Genomic DNA, 20,854 nt, shown 5'->3' on the forward strand with positions numbered 1-20,854 from the left:
ACCCATTGGCTGTTTAAACTTGCATTCGGCTACTGGTCCATCTTGTCAACCTTCTACTTCACTTCCAGCAAATAAACTTATACTCTAATCACCCTGAAACGATTATAAAATATTTTGTAACTAATCTTAATAAACACAAACACAGCATCAGGGGCGGGCATCTCGTTTATTGATGCAGGATACAGCGAGCGTTACATCATCATAAAGAAAATACAGCAGTGAATAAACAGGAAATTAAAAAGCAAAGTTGAAAGAGATGCCTTCGAGTGGCTCTTGCATAACTTACAAATTCTTAAATAACCTACTAGCCCCTTAGGGATTCACGCCTAAAATACTTCTACGGTTAACACGAACCATACATAGTGAACATACTCCAGTGTAATTAGCGAAACGTTACAAAATATATTTATACTCTAATCACCCTGAAACGATTATAAAATATTTTGTAACTAATCTTAATAAACACAAACACAGCATCAGGGGCGGGCATCTCGTTTATTGATGCCCGCTTCGAAAATAAAGAAAGAGAACAAAGGAATCTAAGTGTGCAAACTTCAAGAAACTGAGAGTAAAGATTCTAACTTATCGTAATATAGCCGTAGCTAGCCGTCCTCGGCTCGATCAGTCTCCCATCTGCCGTGACATAAATAGTGTAGATTACTGATGCCTGCTCCTTAGCGGCCCCTGTTCTTAAGCTATGTAGATCAAACAAGTGTATAAGATATCCTAGTTCCGCAAACGCATGCCAAGTCTAAAACTTTATTTTACTACGAATTTTTTTGAGAACAAAATATGCTCTATCTTTGAAGAAAATAAATTCATAAAATTAAAACTAAAAATTACATATAATAAACATCTGTTTTGCTCTCACATGTATAAATTCTGACAAATGCATCGCAAAAACTAACGTCACAACAACGAAGGCTAGCTAACTCGTTGACGCGGAGAAAAGCCGATGAGGCAGTCACGCAAATTGCAGCTAAGCGATGATTAGAGGGATTAGCCTTGGGGTGCGCAAACCTATTATATATCCTCAAAATCATCTCGGGAGTAACAGCGCCCCCCTTTTTATGGAAACAGGTTTTGCAAGCTCAATTTTAGCCGCCTCGAGAACACTTCTATCACAAGTCAAATCACAAATCGGAAAGCCATACCGATGGTGTGCCCGATTTATGCCATAACAGACAGACTCAAGTGTGGAGTAGAGGGAACAAATGACGTCTCATCAGACGGCAAACAAGCGACTTCCTCAAAGCGCGAAGACCATTCTCTAAATGTTTGAAAGTCACTTGAATAACGCTCTGTTGTTGAAGGGGCCTTTGCTTTAGAGGAACGCAAGGGAAGACCTTCCATTGACTTGCGAAGCCGTCTGGATCTCTTGAGTGGGCAACCTTTGAAGTAAACACACATCCACTTTGTAGACTTGAAAGATAACAAAAGAAATGTGAGAACAATTAGAAAAAACAAAAAAGTAACAACACGCAGATCAGCACATAAGGAAGGCCCAGAGGCCTAAATCTTGCATTCAGCACACTATATACTGGCAGTCCTGCACAAAAAGCGGCATGGCTCAACGGCCTTAAACAGTGTAATCACCTAAGATCAACACGTGATAAACGGGCAGTCCCGTACAAAGATGACATGGTCCAACGGCCTAAAACAGTGCAATCACCTAAGATCAACACATGATAAACGGGCAGTCCCGTACAAAAATGACATGGGCCAATGGCCTAAAACAGTGCAATCACCTAAGATCAGCACATGATAAACGGGCAGTCCCGCACAAAGATGACATGGCCCAATGGCCTAAAACAGCGCAATCGTGGCCGCGCGGCATGACTTATCCATAGACAGGTTCTACTGGATACTGTACTTTACAGCCCCGACAAGCAACTAAAATTCTCCGAGCCAAAAGGGAACTGTTATTTGCCCCATGGAGATAAACATCTTTACCGTTCTCAACGAAGAGAAAATCAATAACAAAAGATCTGAAACCCTACCTACGATCCACCAAAAAAGGCCAAAAGGGAGCTGAAAGGCCAATAAAGAGTAACCAGTTCTATTGACAAAAACATATGTGGCGGATGACATTTTTAACTAACGAAACAGGTGGCACCAGCCAACAGGTTTCTCCTACCCAACTAAATGCTAGGGAATATTCGAAAAAAGAAAAAAAACTGGGAAAACTTGAATTTTTTTTTTTTTTTTTTTTTTTTAACTGGAAAAGTAGTCAATTGAACAGGGATCCCAATAAGACGTTACTTCATGAAAATAGCTATCTTTAACTGACCAGTCATCAATCGACGATCTTGCATAAGTAATCAGCTGAACGAGGTATCAACTCAGCCTCGATTTTGATATTACTTTCTTGGCGGTATCAAGTATATCACCGGCGAGTTGAAGCGAACACAGTTTCATACTACCAGAATCGACGATCAAAGGTACAGCTTGGTTGTCTGTAAACCACTTAACAGAGCACCCTGAAAGAAGATGTGCAAACCTTTCAAAGCAAAACGAACACAGTGGAGTTCTCTCCACGTGGTACTCGATCTGGTATTCGTCTACATAGAATCTCAGTTTTTGCGCGAAAACAGGCATGTTACCGATGGCAATGAAAGCAGCCAATCCAATAGCGCTAACATTCGAGTATACAATACGAGATAGTCTGCGAGCAACGTCCGCAAAACACTGGAATTGAGATAAGAAACATTATTCTTCCAGAACTCTAACTGTATGGAAACTGACAACGGGTTAACCACCGCAGGAGCACACGCGCACTCGACCACTGAACCTGTGGCCAGAAGATCAGAAATAGCCTGCTCGGCAAATCACTATACTGGACTGGATGGCTGAGCGATTATTAGAAAACTGAGCTGTGGGTAGAATGTAAATAAAGAGAATCTGATACCCAACAAAAATAGTATCGCGAATAAAGCAAGAAGCACTTATATGATTTCAAAACTCTACATTAACCTTAAGGTTGCCTTTAACTTAAATATAATGCGTTCCGTCCTGATAATCAGTCTTTTATTGATTCATTCAGTCATCAGGGCTAATACAATCGTTAACCCTCGGACTAATGCCCCCATCGTGGTACAAGGGGGATTAAACCCCCTCCTTGGGTTTTCGTTCTATTAAGGCACAGAAAATAAATTTACATTCATTAAATAGAAAGCCCTGAGCTTGCTCTATAAAATAATGACATAATTTTTGGCTGTGAAGTAGCATGACGTCATTTGACCCGCCATCTTGGATCCGTCATCTTTGATTTTACTATTTTCTTAAAAAGTCAAAAAATAATCTAGAATGCTTATGAAGCCAGAATGCTTATGAAATGTACAATTTGGTAAAATTCAGCAAAATGATGAACAAAGCTGAGAAAAAACAAAAATACACAAGTATGTCGAAAAAGTTGATTTTTGTCCAAACCTATACGAAGTTTGTGGTTGTCATGACAAAGTCAAAAGTAATGGACGCAGTTGACATATCCAAAATTTACGCGAACGATAAATGAACAGCTACAGAAATTTTTCAGCCCCTTAGAGTAAATTGTCTTTCCAAGACTTCTAAAATAACAGTTTAATAAGATAGAAAAACACCAAAGAGATAATGATAAACCATATAAAGGAACAAGGATGGCTAAGGATGGAGAAGATCAACACGGATTACAAACAACGAATGTGAAAAATTGAGGCTAAACATTCAATATGCGCAAACCGTGACGTAGCTCCTTAATACACCTGTCAAATATTGTTTTGTCCTGATGAAAGAAGAGTTAGGCAACCCTTGCCTATAGAATATTTCTGTAAGAGTCTAGAGTTTCACATAAAAGTCATTCGTTGATTTGTCCCCGTGAAAAATAGCACCGGAAACCAAGTTAAAAAAGTCCAAGGAGTTAAGGTTGCTCGCACCGGTTTGCAACATTTTTCAGCACTTTTATTTTGATGGATCACAGCCACCAAGCTCTGTACATTGTTACCCTTATAATAGCGCGGAACAAATGTCTAATCATTGCTGAACAAGTTATGAAACTTTGTTTAACATAAAAGGCTACTATTGCAACATTAAAGCTTGTTTAAGACACCTCTAATGTTAGGTTTAAGCCACAATAGCTCAAAAACGAGGTCCACCACCCCCATTTTATATTGTTGGGAAATAATTAGCATAATAAAATGCAACTATCTGCAAAGTTCAAACATAAGCACGCAAGGCGTGCAAGACAGTGTGATTTCTGAACAGCATCTTGATTTGCGAAGAGCTTCGTTCGAATTTTCCATCGATACATGATCACACAGTATATGCAACTTCAAGGTGTCTGTGACCTCTTCAGTTGGTCGCCAGTGAAGATTTGAATTTGAGATGACTTTATGTAACCATGTACGAAAAATATAACTTGATACCGAATAATAACAACTGACAATAATATAACCAGATAGAAACAATAACAATAAGATAGAAATGAACCAGTAACTAAATAAATACGTAGACTGAAATAAAAATGAAAATTATTTATAGTTTAACTTGTGGTATCAAGGTTTATATTTCATGCATGGTTACATGAGGTCACATTGGATTTAAATCTGTTATGAGAACCAAATTAAGAGGTCATAAACGAAACTAGTTTTGTAGTTGTATATGTTAGTGTAACTGTGTGTTGAAATAAGATTTGAATGCAGTTTTTCGCTATCAAGGTGACGTTAAATGATTGTACTTTAATTTTGACAAGCAGACTGATGTTGCAGAAATGACTTATAATCAGAAAAACAATTTGAATGAGGTCTGTAATCCAGATATAGTTGCAAATCATAATTTTATATGGCCAATGTACCTAAGATTCTTTGTACCTAAGATTCTTTGTTATTTGTACATAACTATTTTTAGGCATCTATTGTATATTACATATTTACAAAGATCTATTTCTTCTTTTTCTTCTTTTATACGATTTTGAGTTCACGCACACGTTTTAACGAGCGCTTGCGCTCCTAGGTGTCGCGTGGTTAACTAAAGTATTGTAAAGTATTGTATTGTAAAGTATTGTATTGCAAAGTATCGTATTGTAAAGTATTGTATTGTAAAGTATTGTAAAGTATTGTATTGTATTGTAAAGTATTGTATTGTATTGTAAAGTATTGTATTGTATTGTAAAGTATTGTATTGTATTGTATTGTAAAGTATTGTATTGTATTGTAAAGTATTGTATTGTACTGTAAAGTATTGTATTGTATTGTAAAGTATTGTATTGTATTGTAAAGTGCTGTGTTGTGTTTTATTGTATTGTATTGTATTGTATTGTATTGTATTGTGTTGTGTTGTGGTGTATTGTGGTGTGGTGTGGTGTGGTGTGGTGTGGTGTGGTGTGGTGTGGTGTGGTGTGGTGTGGTGTGGTGTGGTGTGGTGTGGTGTGGTGTGGTGTGGTGTGGTGTGGTGTGGTGTGGTGTGGTGTGGTGTGGTGTGGTGTGGTTCAGAAACTCATAAAATGTTGCAGCTGAAAGGTCAACGAAAAAATGAAAATGGAAATAAATACAAGTGGTACTGCCTCAGTTATCTGCATGGTATACTTCCTTATTTTCCACTTGTTTTGTGCTTAAGTTATATATCTTGTGCGATGTATATATTTGAATTAACATCCGCCCAAGGCAAAGGTAATTTTCACTTTCCCTTGACTTATTACGATACTCTAATGCGAAATAAAAACTATAACCGCATTTAACCTGGAACCTCTTAGCCTTAAAGTTGACTGTTTTGTTCAAATGGCACACATATTTTGTCAGTAAAATTATGGCTGGGTAGTGGTGTGTGAAGTATGAATGCGCGGGTAGTGCGGTCTAGGAAGTCGGTAAAGCAGTATCGGCTGGGTTAGGTCTTGTTCCCCCACCCCTCCCCTAAAAGAAGAGGGGACAGAGAACGGCAGTTACTGAATCAGTATAGCTAATGACAAAGAATACCATCTCTGCAAACATATCACTTTATTTTCACATGATCGTTCTCAAGTACAAACAATACTATCGCTAGACGTTTTACAAGCTTGCCGGACGTTGAAGTTTCGTCTTAAGAGTGCATGAATTCAGTTATTCCTAAGTCGTGTTAATTATCGATGCGACAAAAATCGAACGAGCTGTAAACTTGCTCTTTTTCTTCCACGCTGATTGCAGTTACATGATCATGAAAGTGGCAATTTAAAGGCTCAAAAAATATCTACCCCTGTTGCTCTTCTGATTCAAGCATCTCCAACTGCTTGACGTGTTTCTTGTACGCTTCTATCTGTTCAAAGAAGTGGCGCATAATGTGGTAATTGCAGGTCTTTGTCTGTTCTTCTATGCAACAAATATAGTCATCATCTGCATCATCGCCTGCCTCAGGGTCTCCTTCCTCATGCTCGGACACTTGTATACTTTCAATCAAGCACTTCTTCATGGCATCTCCAGCACATTTGTGATAGTGATCTTTCTCTGCACAGTGGATAAATGTGTTACTACTTCTTACTTTCAAGATCCTTCATGGCGTATTCTCCGGCGTACTCTTTGACCCTGCTACAAGAATACCGTCCCCAGGTTCAGACTGAATTTCAAGACAATCGTCTTGTTTAAATAACCCCCTTTTTCAGAGAAAGAAAGTTATTACCTCCCCCATCTCTTTTACCGCCCTCCCCCCATCTTATTCATCATTGTTAATAAAAGATAAACTGTATAAGTTATTAATCACGACTATATAACACTTCATTTGGAGTGATCCGGCATGGTTAATTTACGTGCTGAAAGTTCGGATTTTGTTGAAAATAATTGTACACATTTAATATCACTCAATTGTCCATATTAGGCAGTCATTGCCCTGGTCCAAAGCAGAAAGCAGGGAAGCGTAACTCAAGTTTGTTTCTTCCTCCTTTTCTTTGTTACCCGTAATACGTTTTGCTAATTAAATAAGCCTCCCCCCCTTTCAAATAAGCCCTCCCTCTCTATCGAGTCTCCCCCTTAAACGTGCTTAAAAGAACTAAATTCCCCCGGGATTTAGAGGATTTACAGTACATTGTCCAGGAAATCCAGGCTTGTCATCTATGGGAATGTTTGATTTCAAAAGGTATCCTCCAGGAAATCATGTCTGTAAGGAGAAATCTACGTTATTACTCACCAATGTTTGAGAATCCCTCTTTCTCCATTATACCTACGAAATGAAGTAAACGTGAACTCAACTTCGTCGCAAAAGGACGGAAACAGTGGTATATCGAATAGAAACAATTGATTTTAATCTCGTTTTATTTAAAAATTATTCAGCTCAGTGTGGGTGATAAGTGGTAGATATTTATCGAGCCGTGAAGAGGCGAGGTAAATATCTACCACTTTCACCCACACTGAGGTGAATAATTGTTGCAGTATACGGGCAACAAATGCACGTCAAAAAATAATGAAAATCACGCCGCGCGATGCTCTTTCGCGGTAAGCGATTTCTTGTTGTAAAAGTTTCCGTCTCGCTTTCTTACGGATAAGCAAAAAGCACTTTCTTTAACCCTTTAACCCTAAAAGGGCCTTCTTTTGACAAGTAAAATCGTCTGGCGTCAGGGTAAAATCTATAACTCACAAGTTAGGGGGGAAAGGGTTGATTGTCCGGGTGACATTTCTTCAACTGGTATTTCAAATTCGTCTTGCTGTTGAAACCATGTTTCAAAATATTTCTTATGCTTCTATAGAGCTCGACAGTTCACGTAAACAAGGCATTGTACCTTTTTTATGCTTTAAAATCTGAGTTGGAAAGATTAAACAACTTAACATTAAACACAGTCAAACCAAAGTTTGTTGCCACTTTTTGTATTTTTCGGAACAGCCGCCTCGTTTGTAGATAAAATTTGCTCCTCGGTAACCAAAACGAGACGAGATGCTATTTTGTTTTTCTCCGTTTGCTTAGAGGTGAATAGTACTTGCTAAACACCTCTGAGCTAAAACTAGAAGCTAAAGCTTAAGTAAAGAACGATGTAAGTAGTCTTAACGATCATATTGCACTGTAAGTAAGTAAGTATTGAGCTGTAATATTATTATTTCCTCTTTTCATTTGTTTAGTTTTTTTTTTTTTTTTCCTATGTATATTGTGTTTGTAAATCAATTAAAAAATTAAAAAAGAAAAAAAAAACACCTTTTGAGCCAGCCAATCAGAATGCGCGGAAGGCACTATTCACTTGTGTGGTATCGACAAATATATGTTATCATTATGCTTGTTCCCGTGGCTCCGAAATCCAATTTACTTACACCTCAAAACATTTTGATATGCATTTCATGTCCAAGGTTTGTCAACTAGCCAATCTTAACCTAGTTACATTCTTTTCCAAAAACCATGTGGTCACATCCAGTTACGAAAAAGCTACAAACGCCATCACAAACTACATGAAATGTCCAAAGAGCAAAGAAATCAAAATAAAAGTCTAATAGTTCTCTGGCGGTAACAATGCTATTAGTACATTACGTGATTCCCACTTTTGAGTCCGTCACATGGTGAGATTCTAAAGTGGGACCAAGCAAAGGAACGCTATTGAGTAGTATTTTCATGTGGTACTGTTTATTATGCTGTAAAATGTGGTTCTATCTTTTCAGTCTGTGGAGAAAACCCTAGTGTGTAACCATTCAAATGAAAGTTATTGAGCAGTGCTTTCATGTGGAGGAGTACAAGGTGATATTTGAGTCTGTCGATGGATTATTTGAACGCAACCATTCAAATGACTGAATTGTTTTTTCATCCTATTCATCCTAAAAAATAAAAAAATAAAAAAATAAAAAATACCTACCTGAGGCCAACACAATTCTCTTAAGGTCATCGTACTTTATCCCTGGACAAATATTTGCTCTTTTGAGAAGATAAGAGGTCTGATAACCCTCAGCACCATAGAACAGGAACATTTTTGGGACTGGAGATGGAGTTTTCTCGAGAACGTCTGCCAAGCATGTAGCATATTCCTGATAAAATGAAGCAAAGAAAAAGAACTAAGCACTTTACGTCATTAAGTAAGTAAATATGTAAGTAAGTAAGTAAGTAACTAACTAACTAACTAAATAAATAAATAAATAAACGAATAAATAATAAATAAATCAATGGACTCCTGGAAAGTGAGTGAGTGAGTGAGTGAGTGATAGTGAGTGTGTGAATGAGTGAGTGAGTGAGTGAGCAAGCGAGCGAGGAAATGAGTGAGTGGGTAAGTGAGTGAGTGAGTTAATGATTGCATAGTTGGCTAGGTGGTTGGGTGGGTTAGTGACTGAATGGGTGTGTGGGTGAGGGAATGAATGAATGGATGGATAGATGGATGGATGGGTGGATGGGTGGACGGGTGGATGGATGGATGGATGGATGGATGGATGGATGGAAGGATGGGTGGATGGATGGATGGATGGATGGATGGACGGACGGATGGGTGGACGGGTGGATGGATGGATGGATGGATGGATGGAAGGATGGGTGGATGGATGGATGGATGGAGGGTGGACGGGTGGATGGATGGATGGATGGATGGAAGGATGGGTGGATGGATGGATGGATGGATGGAGGGTGGATGGATGGAAGGATGGGTGGATGGATGGATGGATGGATGGAGGGTGGACGGGTGGATGGATGGATGGATGGATGGATGGGTGGATGGATGGATGGAGGGTGGACGGGTGGATGGATGGATGGATGGATGGATGGATGGATGGATGGAAGGATGGGCGGATGGATGGATGGATGGATGGATGGATGGATGGATGGATGGAAGGATGGGTGGATGGATGGATGGATGGAGGGTGGACGGGTGGATGGATGGATGGATGGATGGAAGGATGGGTGGATGGATGGATGGATGGAGGGTGGACGGGTGGATGGATGGATGGATGGGTGGACGGGTGGACGGATAGATGGATGGATGGATGGATAGATGGATGGATGGATGGATAGATGGATGGATGGATGAATGAGTGAAGTTTAGTCTCGTTTAAATATATCTTGGTTTAGTTTGCCTGGCATCAATTTCGTTTGTGAACTTACCCCAATTGTTAGGCACGACAATTTAAGCTCGTCGGCATCTGAATGGAGATTGAGGCGTGCTGCCATTGCCTTCTCGCCGGCAAATTCAGGGGCGTTTGCCTCGTAACACTGTAAGATTGGTTCGAGCACCCGTAACTTGGAATCAATGAATCCGTTCGCAGCAGAGATACAATTAACAGCAAATAAAACGGTGATGATCTTTGAAAACATGGTTGAACTTCGTTTCTAAAGAATAAACACAATAAGGGCAGTTTTTAACATCATTAAAACAAACCTGAAAGAAAGCAAAGCCCGAAATTTACTGGTTAAGTTTTGTTCGAAGTTGGAAATAGCCATTTTCAGAGTTAGAATCGGAAAATAGGAAATATGCGATATCAGAAGCTTTGGCGAAATAAACAAATAAATTTACGCTCAGTGGCTTGGCGTCTGAAATACTTGACTAGCAGAGCGAGAGACAGCTTTTGTTTGTGCTCAGACGACTGTAGCACTTTAGAAAGTGAGAACTCAACAAAAAGGAAGCTTAACAGCGGCTAACAGCTTTGACGAAAAGCACCAGCGTATGCCACTTAAACTGTATAAAATCTTGTTGAAAGTTCCTACTCTTGAGAAAATGAAACCACTTATCAACAGAAGTTTGCCGAGCATTTTTACTCTGGAGCCAGGGAGAGTAGTTTGTTTGGGAGGGTAAAGCCGTTTACAAACACGATTATAAATCGCTCTGTTTAATCAATTTGAAGGTTTTAGGGCTTGTATTTTCTAAGAACAATGTTAAGTTCTACGTGTGTGTAGTTTTTCTCTCCGGAAAACATCACAAAAAAGTCAGAGAAAAGACAATGTAAGCTACATGTACCGTAACCTCCCAACAGAAGTTGCACGAGCTCTAAGCAGGCGAATTGCTCTAATATATGACGCTTGTCTCTTATCTGGCACATGTACGCCTTGTGAGCTCGGCTGTGAGCTTCAAACTAAGCCATAAATACTGTCGCATCGTAACTCAACGCCGATTACTTGGATCGTTAGTCTTATAAATTTCTGTTTTGCATCCAAAACATACAGTAAACCTCACCGTTTAATTTTGCCAAGTGCTCGTCCTAGCTAGCGCTGTCCTTCAAAGCTGAAGTCTTTAGACTAACTAAAACAAAACCATTGACGCGGAATATATAAGTAGGGTGCCAGGCTTTTTCTCCGATCAAGCGAAACGGCTTGGACGCTGTCCTTTTTCTTTCGCAGTCAATTTGCACGCCACGCTACATTTTATTTATGGCTTAGCATGGGAAGGGCTCGCAACTTTTGCCAATAAATAAAAATTGAATAAAGGTATCGCTAAAACTGGTGAGGGTATAAGGCGAAATGAGTTTATGAAATGGCATTTGGCATGACTTGCGGAATGGCGTGACGTGATTATGTGGAATGTGATCCGGTATACGCAGAATGCTCAAGAAATTAATTCAACTGGAAAGCGCGCCCTTTCTATAGCTCTGATTATCTTGGATCATTAATCGCGTCTGACAGCCTAGAGAGTGAATAATAACAAGTTAGTTTCCGATCTCAATCATAACAAAATGTTGAAAAGCATGCCCCGTGCTGTGCAGAGCACAAGTTCTGTGCATAACTTTGAAATATTTCTCGTAGTGACAGCTGGTCAAATCAAATTTGTTTTCAACATTTTGTACTTTTACGTTCCAAGATTATGATTTATAGAGACCTATGGAATTATTTAGTGTAGAACGGGCGCGCGTTTCAGTTCAATTGATTTCTTTGAGTCATTCTACATATATTGCATTCCGCAAGTCGTGACACAAGCCATTCCGATTTCATTCCTTTTTTTTTCCTCACCGCACTATAACTAATGGTGTTTAGAAGGTACTCCAATGTCTTCAAAGCTTCTGCAAAAGGAAACTGATGTTAAATTCATCAGCTATTGGCTTAAGACAAAATTAGATCTAGGCCTGCAGTTACTAAAAGCTTGTCGAGGAGAACGGCTTCGACGCAGTCCTTTTTTCTGCCGTTAATTTGCACGCTTCGCTACATTACAATTTAATCCGTTAGTTTGACGCCAGTTTTAATGGAAGAGCCTTTTCAGTGTGTTTTCATTGTGTTTGATTATAATAACAAGCTCGTTATGGTCTCGTAGTTAGCGTCTTCTTCATGTTTACGAGTTTTAGGTATCAACAATTCAGACTAATACTACATCTGGGTCTAAATCTCTTCACTCGCGACATTTGCAGTATCAACAATGCCGATGAAACTTCTTCTAAATATTATCCTCTTCGTACGAAACAAAGCGCAATTTTTCCAATTAGCTTGAAATCATCTGTCCATAATTAATCTGTTAAAGCAACATTATTGTAAAATCGTTTATTCAGAACATTCTTGACTTCCTGAAAATTACCTGGACAAAAAAATTGAAGCCGCTTAAAGGCTGGTTTTCACTAGCGCATAAGCACAAGCATAAGCACAAGCACAAGCACTTGCATAAGCAGGTGAGAAAACTGCGACATAAGCCTAAGCATAAGTACAAGAAGAAGGAACATGGTTCGTTCTTTCTGTGCTTATGTTATGCTTATGTTGTGCTCCTGTCGTAGTGCGAGCGCGAGTGAAATAAGCATAAGCGTAAAGTCGAGGAAAGCTGATATCGAGAAATTTTGTTAATACCGCGCCTGCGTATGCTCTTATGCTTGTGTTCTGTTTTTTTCACTTGCTCCTGCTTCTGCTTCTGCTTCTGCTTGTGCTTATGCGCTAGTGAAAACCAGGCTTAAATCATCAAATACCCTCAGAGAATTGTACTTGCTCTAATGTTTGAGATCTGTCTTTTATCTGGCACATGTACGGCTTGTAAGCTCAGCTATGAGCCTCAAACTAAATAATAATAATAATAATAATAATAATAATAATAATAATAATAATCAATATTTAAACAGGGTGACCCCTTCAGTCGCAGGACTGGTATCAATAAATACTGTCGCGCCATAGCACAACGCCATTTCTGTTTTGCACTCAAAACATGCAGTAAAACTCACCGTTTACTGCTGCCAAGTCTTCGTCTCAGAGCTGTCCTTCGAGGCTGAGGTCTTTCGACTAACTCATAGTTAATAGAGGGGAATGGTTATGAAACCCTTCAAAGTTCTTTGTTGTGTGTTTTTGTTCCCTTTTTTGGCCTTGACCGTGCACAAAACACAATAGCTGTTTACTCCGTACTGAGGAACTAACTAATAGAAACGTGTTGGTTACGTAATTCATGCATAGTGTATGAGCACAAAACAAAAGATTGTGCACGGTCGTGCTAACTACGACAAAAGCATTGGCGCGGAATATCTTATAAGTAGGGCGCCAGGCTTTTTATCCGATCAAGCGAAACGGCTTGGACGCTGTCCTTTTTCTCTCGTCAATTTGCACGCCATGCTACATTTTATTTGTGGCTTAGCATGGGAAGGGCTCGCAAGTTTTACCAATAAATAAAAATTGAATAAAAGTACCACTAAAACTGGTGAGGGTATAAGGCGAAATGAGTTAGTGAAATGGCATTTGGCATGACTTGCGGAATGGCGTGATTATGTGGAATGTGATATATGCAAAATGCTCAAGAAATTAACTCAACTGGAAAGCGCGCCCTTTCTACAGTTCTGATTAATTATCTTGGATCATGAATCGCGTCTGACAGCCTAGAAAGTGAATAATATATGTCATTGGCCGGCTGGGAGGTCCGTATAGTGAAAAACTGTGACCGAGGTAATAACATGTTTATCTTTTTTTCTTGCAGTAAACTGGCTTACAAGTGGGTTTGTTTTCGCAGCTTTGTCATTGAATTGGCTTACGGGCCGTCTGCAGACTCTGCAAACCATTCGTAAAAAATCTAACGAGCGAATGGGCGAGTAACTCAGATACTAGACAAAGAAAGATGTATTAAAGAACATATTTATACCGAACTTATGTTAGTCGCATTTAGCTCACCATTTTAAAAGTTCTCCAAGTGTTTTTCCGGTGTGAAATTTCGTGCAAAGTTTGAAGGTGTACTACAAAAACAATTTCTGTCAGTCGTTGCGAATCACTCGAAATCAGACTTTTCTACCGTAAATTGAGTAGCAGATAGCGAGGAAATTCGTGAAGTGTATTTCACAGAAATTCTCTCAAATACGGCAACGATCGAAGAGCTAAACTCGACTGAAATTGACTCATTTTTTACTTAAAATCGTACAGAGAGAGACACGCAGGATTACGCGCAATTACAGCGCCGAGCTACAAACAGCCAAACAAACTCTCACAACTTCAAAAAACTCAATTGAAATTACTTACAATGACTTTCCTTGCCATTTAAAGGTGAATAGAAATAAATTTGCGTTGATTAATCGGCTATGGAAGTGTAAAATGGGCGAAAAATTGACGATTACCGTTAATTCGTTCACGAAAATAGATCAACTCGACGGATTCCGCCCGCTGTGGCGTTCCGGACGAGAAAATTCCGCCCGCTCCAGGAACCAGTCAGATTGCAGGATTTGTTGAATTTCGCCCGCTCACGAGCTGACAAAAATATAATAACAAGTTAGTTTCCGATCTCAATCACAACAATTCAGGCAAACACTACATCAGGGTCTAAATCTCTTTACTTGCGAGTATCAACAATGCCAATCAAATTTCTTCTAAATATTAACTCTTCGTCTGTATCCTTTCTATTTTCTCTTAATTCTTTTTGTCTCATTGCGCAAAATGGTACGGAACTAAGCGCAATTCTGCCAATTATCTTGAAATCATTTGTCCATAATTACTTTGCTGAAACAACATATTGTTGTAAAATCGTTTATTAAGAACATACTTGACTTGCTGAAAATTATTTGGACTAAAAATTGAAGCCGGTTAAATTATCAAGTGTTGCTTTTATCTCCCTCAGAGAATTGCACTTGCTCTAATATATGAGGCTTTTATCCGGCACATGTACGGCTTGTGAGCTCAGCTGTGACTAAGCCATAACTGTAATGTCGCACCGTAGCACAACGCCGATTACTTGGATCGTTAGTCTTAAAAATTTCTGTTTAGCATCCAAAACATGCAGTTAAACTCACCGTTTACTGTTGCCAAGTCTTCTTCCTAGAGATGTCCTTCAAAATTGAAGTCTTAGACCAACTAAAACAAACGCATTGGCGCGGAATATCTTATAAGTGAAGCGCCAGGCTTTTTATCCGATCAAGCGAAACGGCTTACTCGGACGACCTCCTTTTTCTTCCGTTCATTTGCACGCCACCCAACATTCATTTATGGTCTAGCATGGGAAGGGCTTGCGAGTTTTGTCAATAAATAAAAATTCTATAAAAGTACCGTTACAACTAGCGAGGATATAAGGCGGAAGGAGTTTGTTAAATGGCATTTGGCATGACCTGCGTAATGGCATAATTATGTGGAATGTGATATATGCAGAATGCTCAGGAAATTAATTCAACTTGAAAGCGCGCCCTTTCTACAGTTCTGATTATCTTGGATCATTAATCGCGTCTGTCAGCCTAAAGAGTGAATAATCACAAGTCAGTTACCGATCTCGATCACAACAAAATGTTGAAAAGCAATTTCCGTGCTGTGCAGAGTACAAGTTCTGTGCATAACTTTAAAGTATTTGTCGTAATGGCAGCTGGTTTTCAACATTTTGTACGCTGGCGTTCCAAGATAGAGACCTATAGAGAATTATTCAGTGTAGAAAGGGCGCGCTTTTTATAACGCTCGCTGCTAAGTTTTTCTCCGACACGCTGTACTAATATTTGATGTTCAGCTAAGACTGGCAGCCTCTTAGAAAATGTTGCCAAACAAACCTTCTGGAATGTTTATCCCCTAAATTGATAATGGAAACAGCTTTTCAATTTCAAAACGAAAGAGAACAATATTGAGAAGAAACAGAAATGAAAGGAGGGAAGAGAAGAGAAGAGAAGAGAAGAGAAGAGAAGAGAAGAGAAGAGAAGAGAAGAGAAGAGAAGAGAAGAGAAGGTGGTCATGGGTGCTACAAAAGTCTGTGAATGTAATATTACTTTAACGCAATAGGTAGTCTTCTGGAGAATTGGATGCTGATTGTAGCCTCTAACGTAGGATACCCCATTATTCCATCAGTAATTATGTCTTTTGCCAAATTTGTATAATTATCATTAAATAATTCGGTAAGCTCGCTTTAAATATCTTGCTTTCGTTAAAAAAGGACTCTAATTTTAGTTTAATTTTTTGTATTATCAATTTCTGTTTTTGTAGATCACCCACTAAGGCATCGTGCAGATCGAATTACCTTGAGTATTTGGGCACTTGGAAGACACCGCTTCTATAAACGTTTATCTAAAAATCAGGGCACAATTTTTGTTTTTGTTTTTGTTTTGTTTTTTTCGGTTTCCAGACGTACAACTTTGTCTCCCAGGGAACATCATGCAACTTTAACAGGAGGCAAATAACTCATTGTTGTTACTATTCGCACATGATGGTATTCGTACTTTGTTGTTTTCTTGTCTTTGGTATTTTCATTCTGACCAATTGTATACATTTTAAAACACCCGTAAAAAAGGATACAATGTAATACCCGTATGGTATAAGACCTTTGGATTGAAACGGCCCTGGCCAGTTGTTTTCCGTAACAGAAAGCGGTTATTTTTTTATTTTTTTTTATTTTTTCTTACCTTGAGACTAAGAACTAAAATTGCTGATTTATTTTCAGATACACGCAAGCTTCGACACACAAATAGCAAAACGTTTGGATACCAACAGCCATTGTGTTATTCCCAGACTCAGAATTGCGTCGACCTATGTTCTTAAATAATGTACACCAAAACAGCACTCAACGAGTTCCTAGTTTGAAAACGCTGCAGTAGGTTACGGTTGGCGAAGTAGGTTTGTCTGTGGTAGCGAAGAAACGCACTATAAGATATCTAGGTGACGATGCCTTCAAATCAGATCATAATTTTGTTTCCCATTGTTTAGACCTGTTTAGTAATTGTGAAATAGAAATCTACAGAGCACACTAAAGCTACAGTGGAACCTCGATTTAACGAACCTCTATTTAACGAAGACCTCGATATAACGAACGACATGTCCCGGCCAAAGTAAAATGTATGGAGTAGAACCTCGATATAACGAACCTCGATATAAGGAATTCTTCGATATAACGAACATAATCCGGAAGCCCAAACGTAAAATCTACCTCGATATAACGAATTACAATGTCAACACGCGACAGGTGATAAACGCTGAACGGATCAACAGTCAACAAATCCTTGTAATCCTTATTGTAAAGAGACAGCAACCTTTCAGTCAACGGCTTATTATATGTCATGGACATTGGCACTATAGTCTGCTCAAAAGTGAAAATAATTGATACTGAAAGACACCAGGCTTAGTGAATTGCATCTTAAAACGCGGCACTTCTGGGTGACGAAAATTGCATTGAATTGCGTGACAGAAGTCACCTATGTTACAAATCAATCATTAACTGTGACCTCGAGGTAACAAACATTTTGGTCGTTTCCGCTCAAATATTTGTTATATCGAGGTCTTCGATATAACGAACCCTCGATTTAACGTACAAATTTGGCCGGTCCCTAGCGACTTCGCTAAATTGAGGTTCCACTGTATATTTCTTGATTTTTCAAACATGCATACTGAACATTGCGATATCCGCAATGAAAGCTACAACTTTATAATAAATTCGTGTATACACACGACGTATATAATTGTAATGTACACAGTACGCCAAAAGTAAATTGTGCGCACTGAGAAATACGGCTGTTGGCGTCGAGAGGACGAGGGAGGGTGGCAATTAAGATGAGAATGAGAAATTAAAGAAGCTGGCAATTAAAGGAAAGGAAGAAAGGCGAAATTGAAGGTTTTGCTTCCCTTTTTTGTGGCTACTGTTGCTAGGCAACACTAGCCACTATGTTATTTTTCCTTTTTATCGTTAGTGTATTGTTTCATTTCTTCTCGGTTCTTCATACCTGATAAGCTTATATGTGAAATCGCTCTGAACAGGCAGTTATATATACCGCGGAACCCCGCTGCACCCACGAGAGTCACAGTTTTCTATTTCGTCGCTTTTTATGCTTCGCCTTTGTCTGTCTGTAGTCAAAATATTTCTAGCCGCGTTCGGTTCAGTTTCTACAATTATTAGTTCATTTTTGCGTACTTTTTTGCATGCTTGCGGTCCATGATGTTTTCTTAGAACGACATTTTCTGTTTCATTTTTAGGCATCCAAGTGTTTATGGTTAATACATCATGCTGCTACATTGATTTATGGTACATAATATGTTATTTGCCGGCCTTGGTCAGTTCGTATTGGAAAAAAGCTGTTCCCGAGGTCATGAGTCTTGCGTTTGTATGATTATGCATGGGGCTCCGCTTGACGGTTCGGGCAGCCGGAGCTGCGCTAAAACGATTAAAACTTCTTACATTCCTTGTGGGAAGATCAGTTATAACGAAAGAAAAAAAAAAAAACAAAAAAAAAAAACAAAAAAACAAAACAAAAAGGTCGAACTCTACAGTTGAAGAAACTATTGTGAATGAACATGTAAAAAGAGGTGGAAGTTTTAAAGTATATAGTTTTATATTATACTTCCAAAAGAGAGCTAACTTCTCGAGTGTTCTTTTTTGTTTTTGTTTTGCGGACTTTAACGGGCCAATTCATGAAATGTAACACTTTTTACGCGCTTTCTGAACAGATCTGCATCGAAGAAAGAGTAAAAGGAAACTCTTGCAGTTGAAGAAAACTGCTTGACAGAACTCATGAACCTGACAAAGTTGGAAGTTTGATTGCTAGTTTTTTATACTAAAGACACATAATGATAAACTATTGTGTAACATAGTTATTTCGTATTTCCCCACTTCAAGTTACTTGAGGCTTTGGCGTCTCACAATGCTGCGTGCCATTTAATTTCATTCAAGATTCCCATCTACAATAACATCATTATGTCAAAAAGTCTCCACGATATAGGACGAGAGCAATTCAATCGAAAGCTTAATTGCACCTTCGCTGTGTGTGACTAATTACACTTCCCTTTTAGTTAAGGCTTTCGATAAAACTTGTAGATAGCGAAGTATTATGTTCTTTGTTTAACCTTATTCAGTATTAATTGAAGGTAACGAATATGTTTTTGAGAACAAAATATCCTGATGCACATAAAGGTGCATAGTGCCAACTTACTTTATCAAGAGGAGCTAAATCATCCCGAACTGACATTTCAAATAGGAGATACAAACTTACTAATCGTCTTGCTCACTCTGCTGTACTTTGATGAAATTCTCCGGCAACAGGAAAGATCTTCCTTTCATGAAAATGTTTCCGAAAAGAATGAGAGCCCGTATTTTCTGTGTGTGCTTTAACGTGTCCTAATTAGACCGGAAACTAACAGGTGTCAAAAGTTAAATTAGTTAATAACGTGCTGATGATACCTGGAAGACAAATTGTTTCCAGAATGGTTTTAAACGGCGCATGCTTAAAGATATTTTTCCAGTGGAGGGAGAGCTTTCGGTGTTCAGTAGATACTTAAAGAAACAAACTGTGCTGAAAAGCTACTTGCGTTTAATGAAACTAAAACTTGATCAGAAAGGGGACGCTTATCTTTGGTTACCAAGGAAATCACATTTTCTGTTCAAAATTACCGACGACATGAAAGTTGAGATAAACAAACAGTACGTACAGGCAACATTATCCGTGTTTACATTCTGGGAGACTTCCTTTACTTTATTTGTTTTTGCGGACAGCTATGCCTAGTCAACCATACTTCGCGGTTCTTGTCATCTTTTGTTAGAAATAAACACTTAAGGTGTAGTTTTAGTTTACACCTTTGTTTGAAAAGTGAACAAAACTTCCACCCCCAGTATCATTTCTCAAACTGTACTGAAAAACTACTGATTATCCGCTGTTAAACTTGATCAAAACGAAAACATTTGCCTTTGGTTACCAAGGAAATCACAGTTTTTGTTCAAAATTGCTGATGACATGAAAGATGAGATAAACAAACAGTACGTGTAAGCAACATTATCTTTGTGTACATTCTGGAAGACTTCCTTTTATAATTTATTTGTTCTTGCGGACAGTTACACTTAGTCCACTATACTTGGCGGTTGTTGTCATCTTTTGTTCGAAATTAAACACTTTAGGTGCAGTTTTAGTTTACCTGAACGAAACTTCCGCCCTCAGTAGACTTTGCAAATAACGCATGACCAGGGACGTTTTTCTAAGGTAGGTAAGGGTTTTCGGTGGTAATATTTACTCATTAAACTTTTTTGATCAAAGTGAAAAACTAAGAAAAGGGAGGTGAAAAATAGTTCTCTGATCATTTTTCATACTCCTAAAGTTAAACTGATACAGTTCGAACATCAAAATTTCTGGTTTGTCGCCAATGTTGTAAACAAAAATTGCCTTCAAAATTTACGATTTGAAACAGTGGGAAGCAAAACCTTCTTTTAAGTGGGGAGGACCGTGCAGGTATGTCTGCTGTTACTGAGGACATCAATGTATCTGTTAACGATGCTTTAGATGAAAGTCAAGTTAGAAATAAGATAAATATGTCGTAAGAAATGACATATTTTGGTAAATAAGAAAAACAATTAATAGCTGCCGACAAGCCTATTTGCAAATATCTCGAGTAATTATGGCATTACCAAATAAAGAAAATACTGCTAAACGTCCGTTTAAGCACCTTGATTTTAAACAAAAGACGTGACGTATTTTGTAGTAGGGAATCCAGTGGGGAGTTTCTACTTCAACTTGAATAATTTGTTTGCTGATATCTGTTTGTTCTCTTTGTAATGTAATAATTTCAAGGCATAGAAGAATGGTTTTTCAATATAATTTAACGATCGTAAAACGTTAGCCACATTATCTTTGTGTACATTCTGGGAGAC

General features: G+C 38.6%; 1 protein-coding gene across 4 annotated transcripts; it reads right to left on the bottom strand.

Annotated features, from left to right (window-relative positions):
- Nucleotides 1-147: 147 nt before the first annotated feature.
- Nucleotides 148-19,296, bottom strand: LOC149096462 (uncharacterized). 4 transcript variants are annotated; one of them, XM_089280730.1, is made up of 6 exons: nucleotides 13,017-13,228; nucleotides 11,063-11,128; nucleotides 9,997-10,221; nucleotides 8,768-8,936; nucleotides 7,126-7,158; nucleotides 148-6,449 (listed from the first exon to the last, which is right to left on the bottom strand). In XM_089280730.1, exons 3-6 carry the CDS (start codon nucleotides 10,204-10,206, stop codon nucleotides 6,196-6,198), a joined length of 666 nt encoding a protein of 221 aa, XP_089136856.1. In that variant the 5' UTR covers nucleotides 10,207-10,221; nucleotides 11,063-11,128; nucleotides 13,017-13,228; the 3' UTR covers nucleotides 148-6,195. The 4 variants fall into 4 exon arrangements, with proteins under 4 accessions (XP_089136856.1, XP_089136858.1, XP_089136857.1 ...); XM_089280732.1 differs by lacking the exons at nucleotides 11,063-11,128; nucleotides 13,017-13,228 and adding an exon at nucleotides 19,209-19,296; XM_089280731.1 differs by lacking the exons at nucleotides 11,063-11,128; nucleotides 13,017-13,228 and adding an exon at nucleotides 15,054-15,330.
- Nucleotides 19,297-20,854: the final 1,558 nt, after the last annotated feature.

The sequence above is a fragment of the Orbicella faveolata genome, unplaced genomic scaffold (genome assembly GCF_042242905.1).
Source record: "Orbicella faveolata isolate gen_17 unplaced genomic scaffold, um_ofav_v1 contig_48, whole genome shotgun sequence".
NCBI lineage: Eukaryota > Metazoa > Cnidaria > Anthozoa > Scleractinia > Merulinidae > Orbicella > Orbicella faveolata.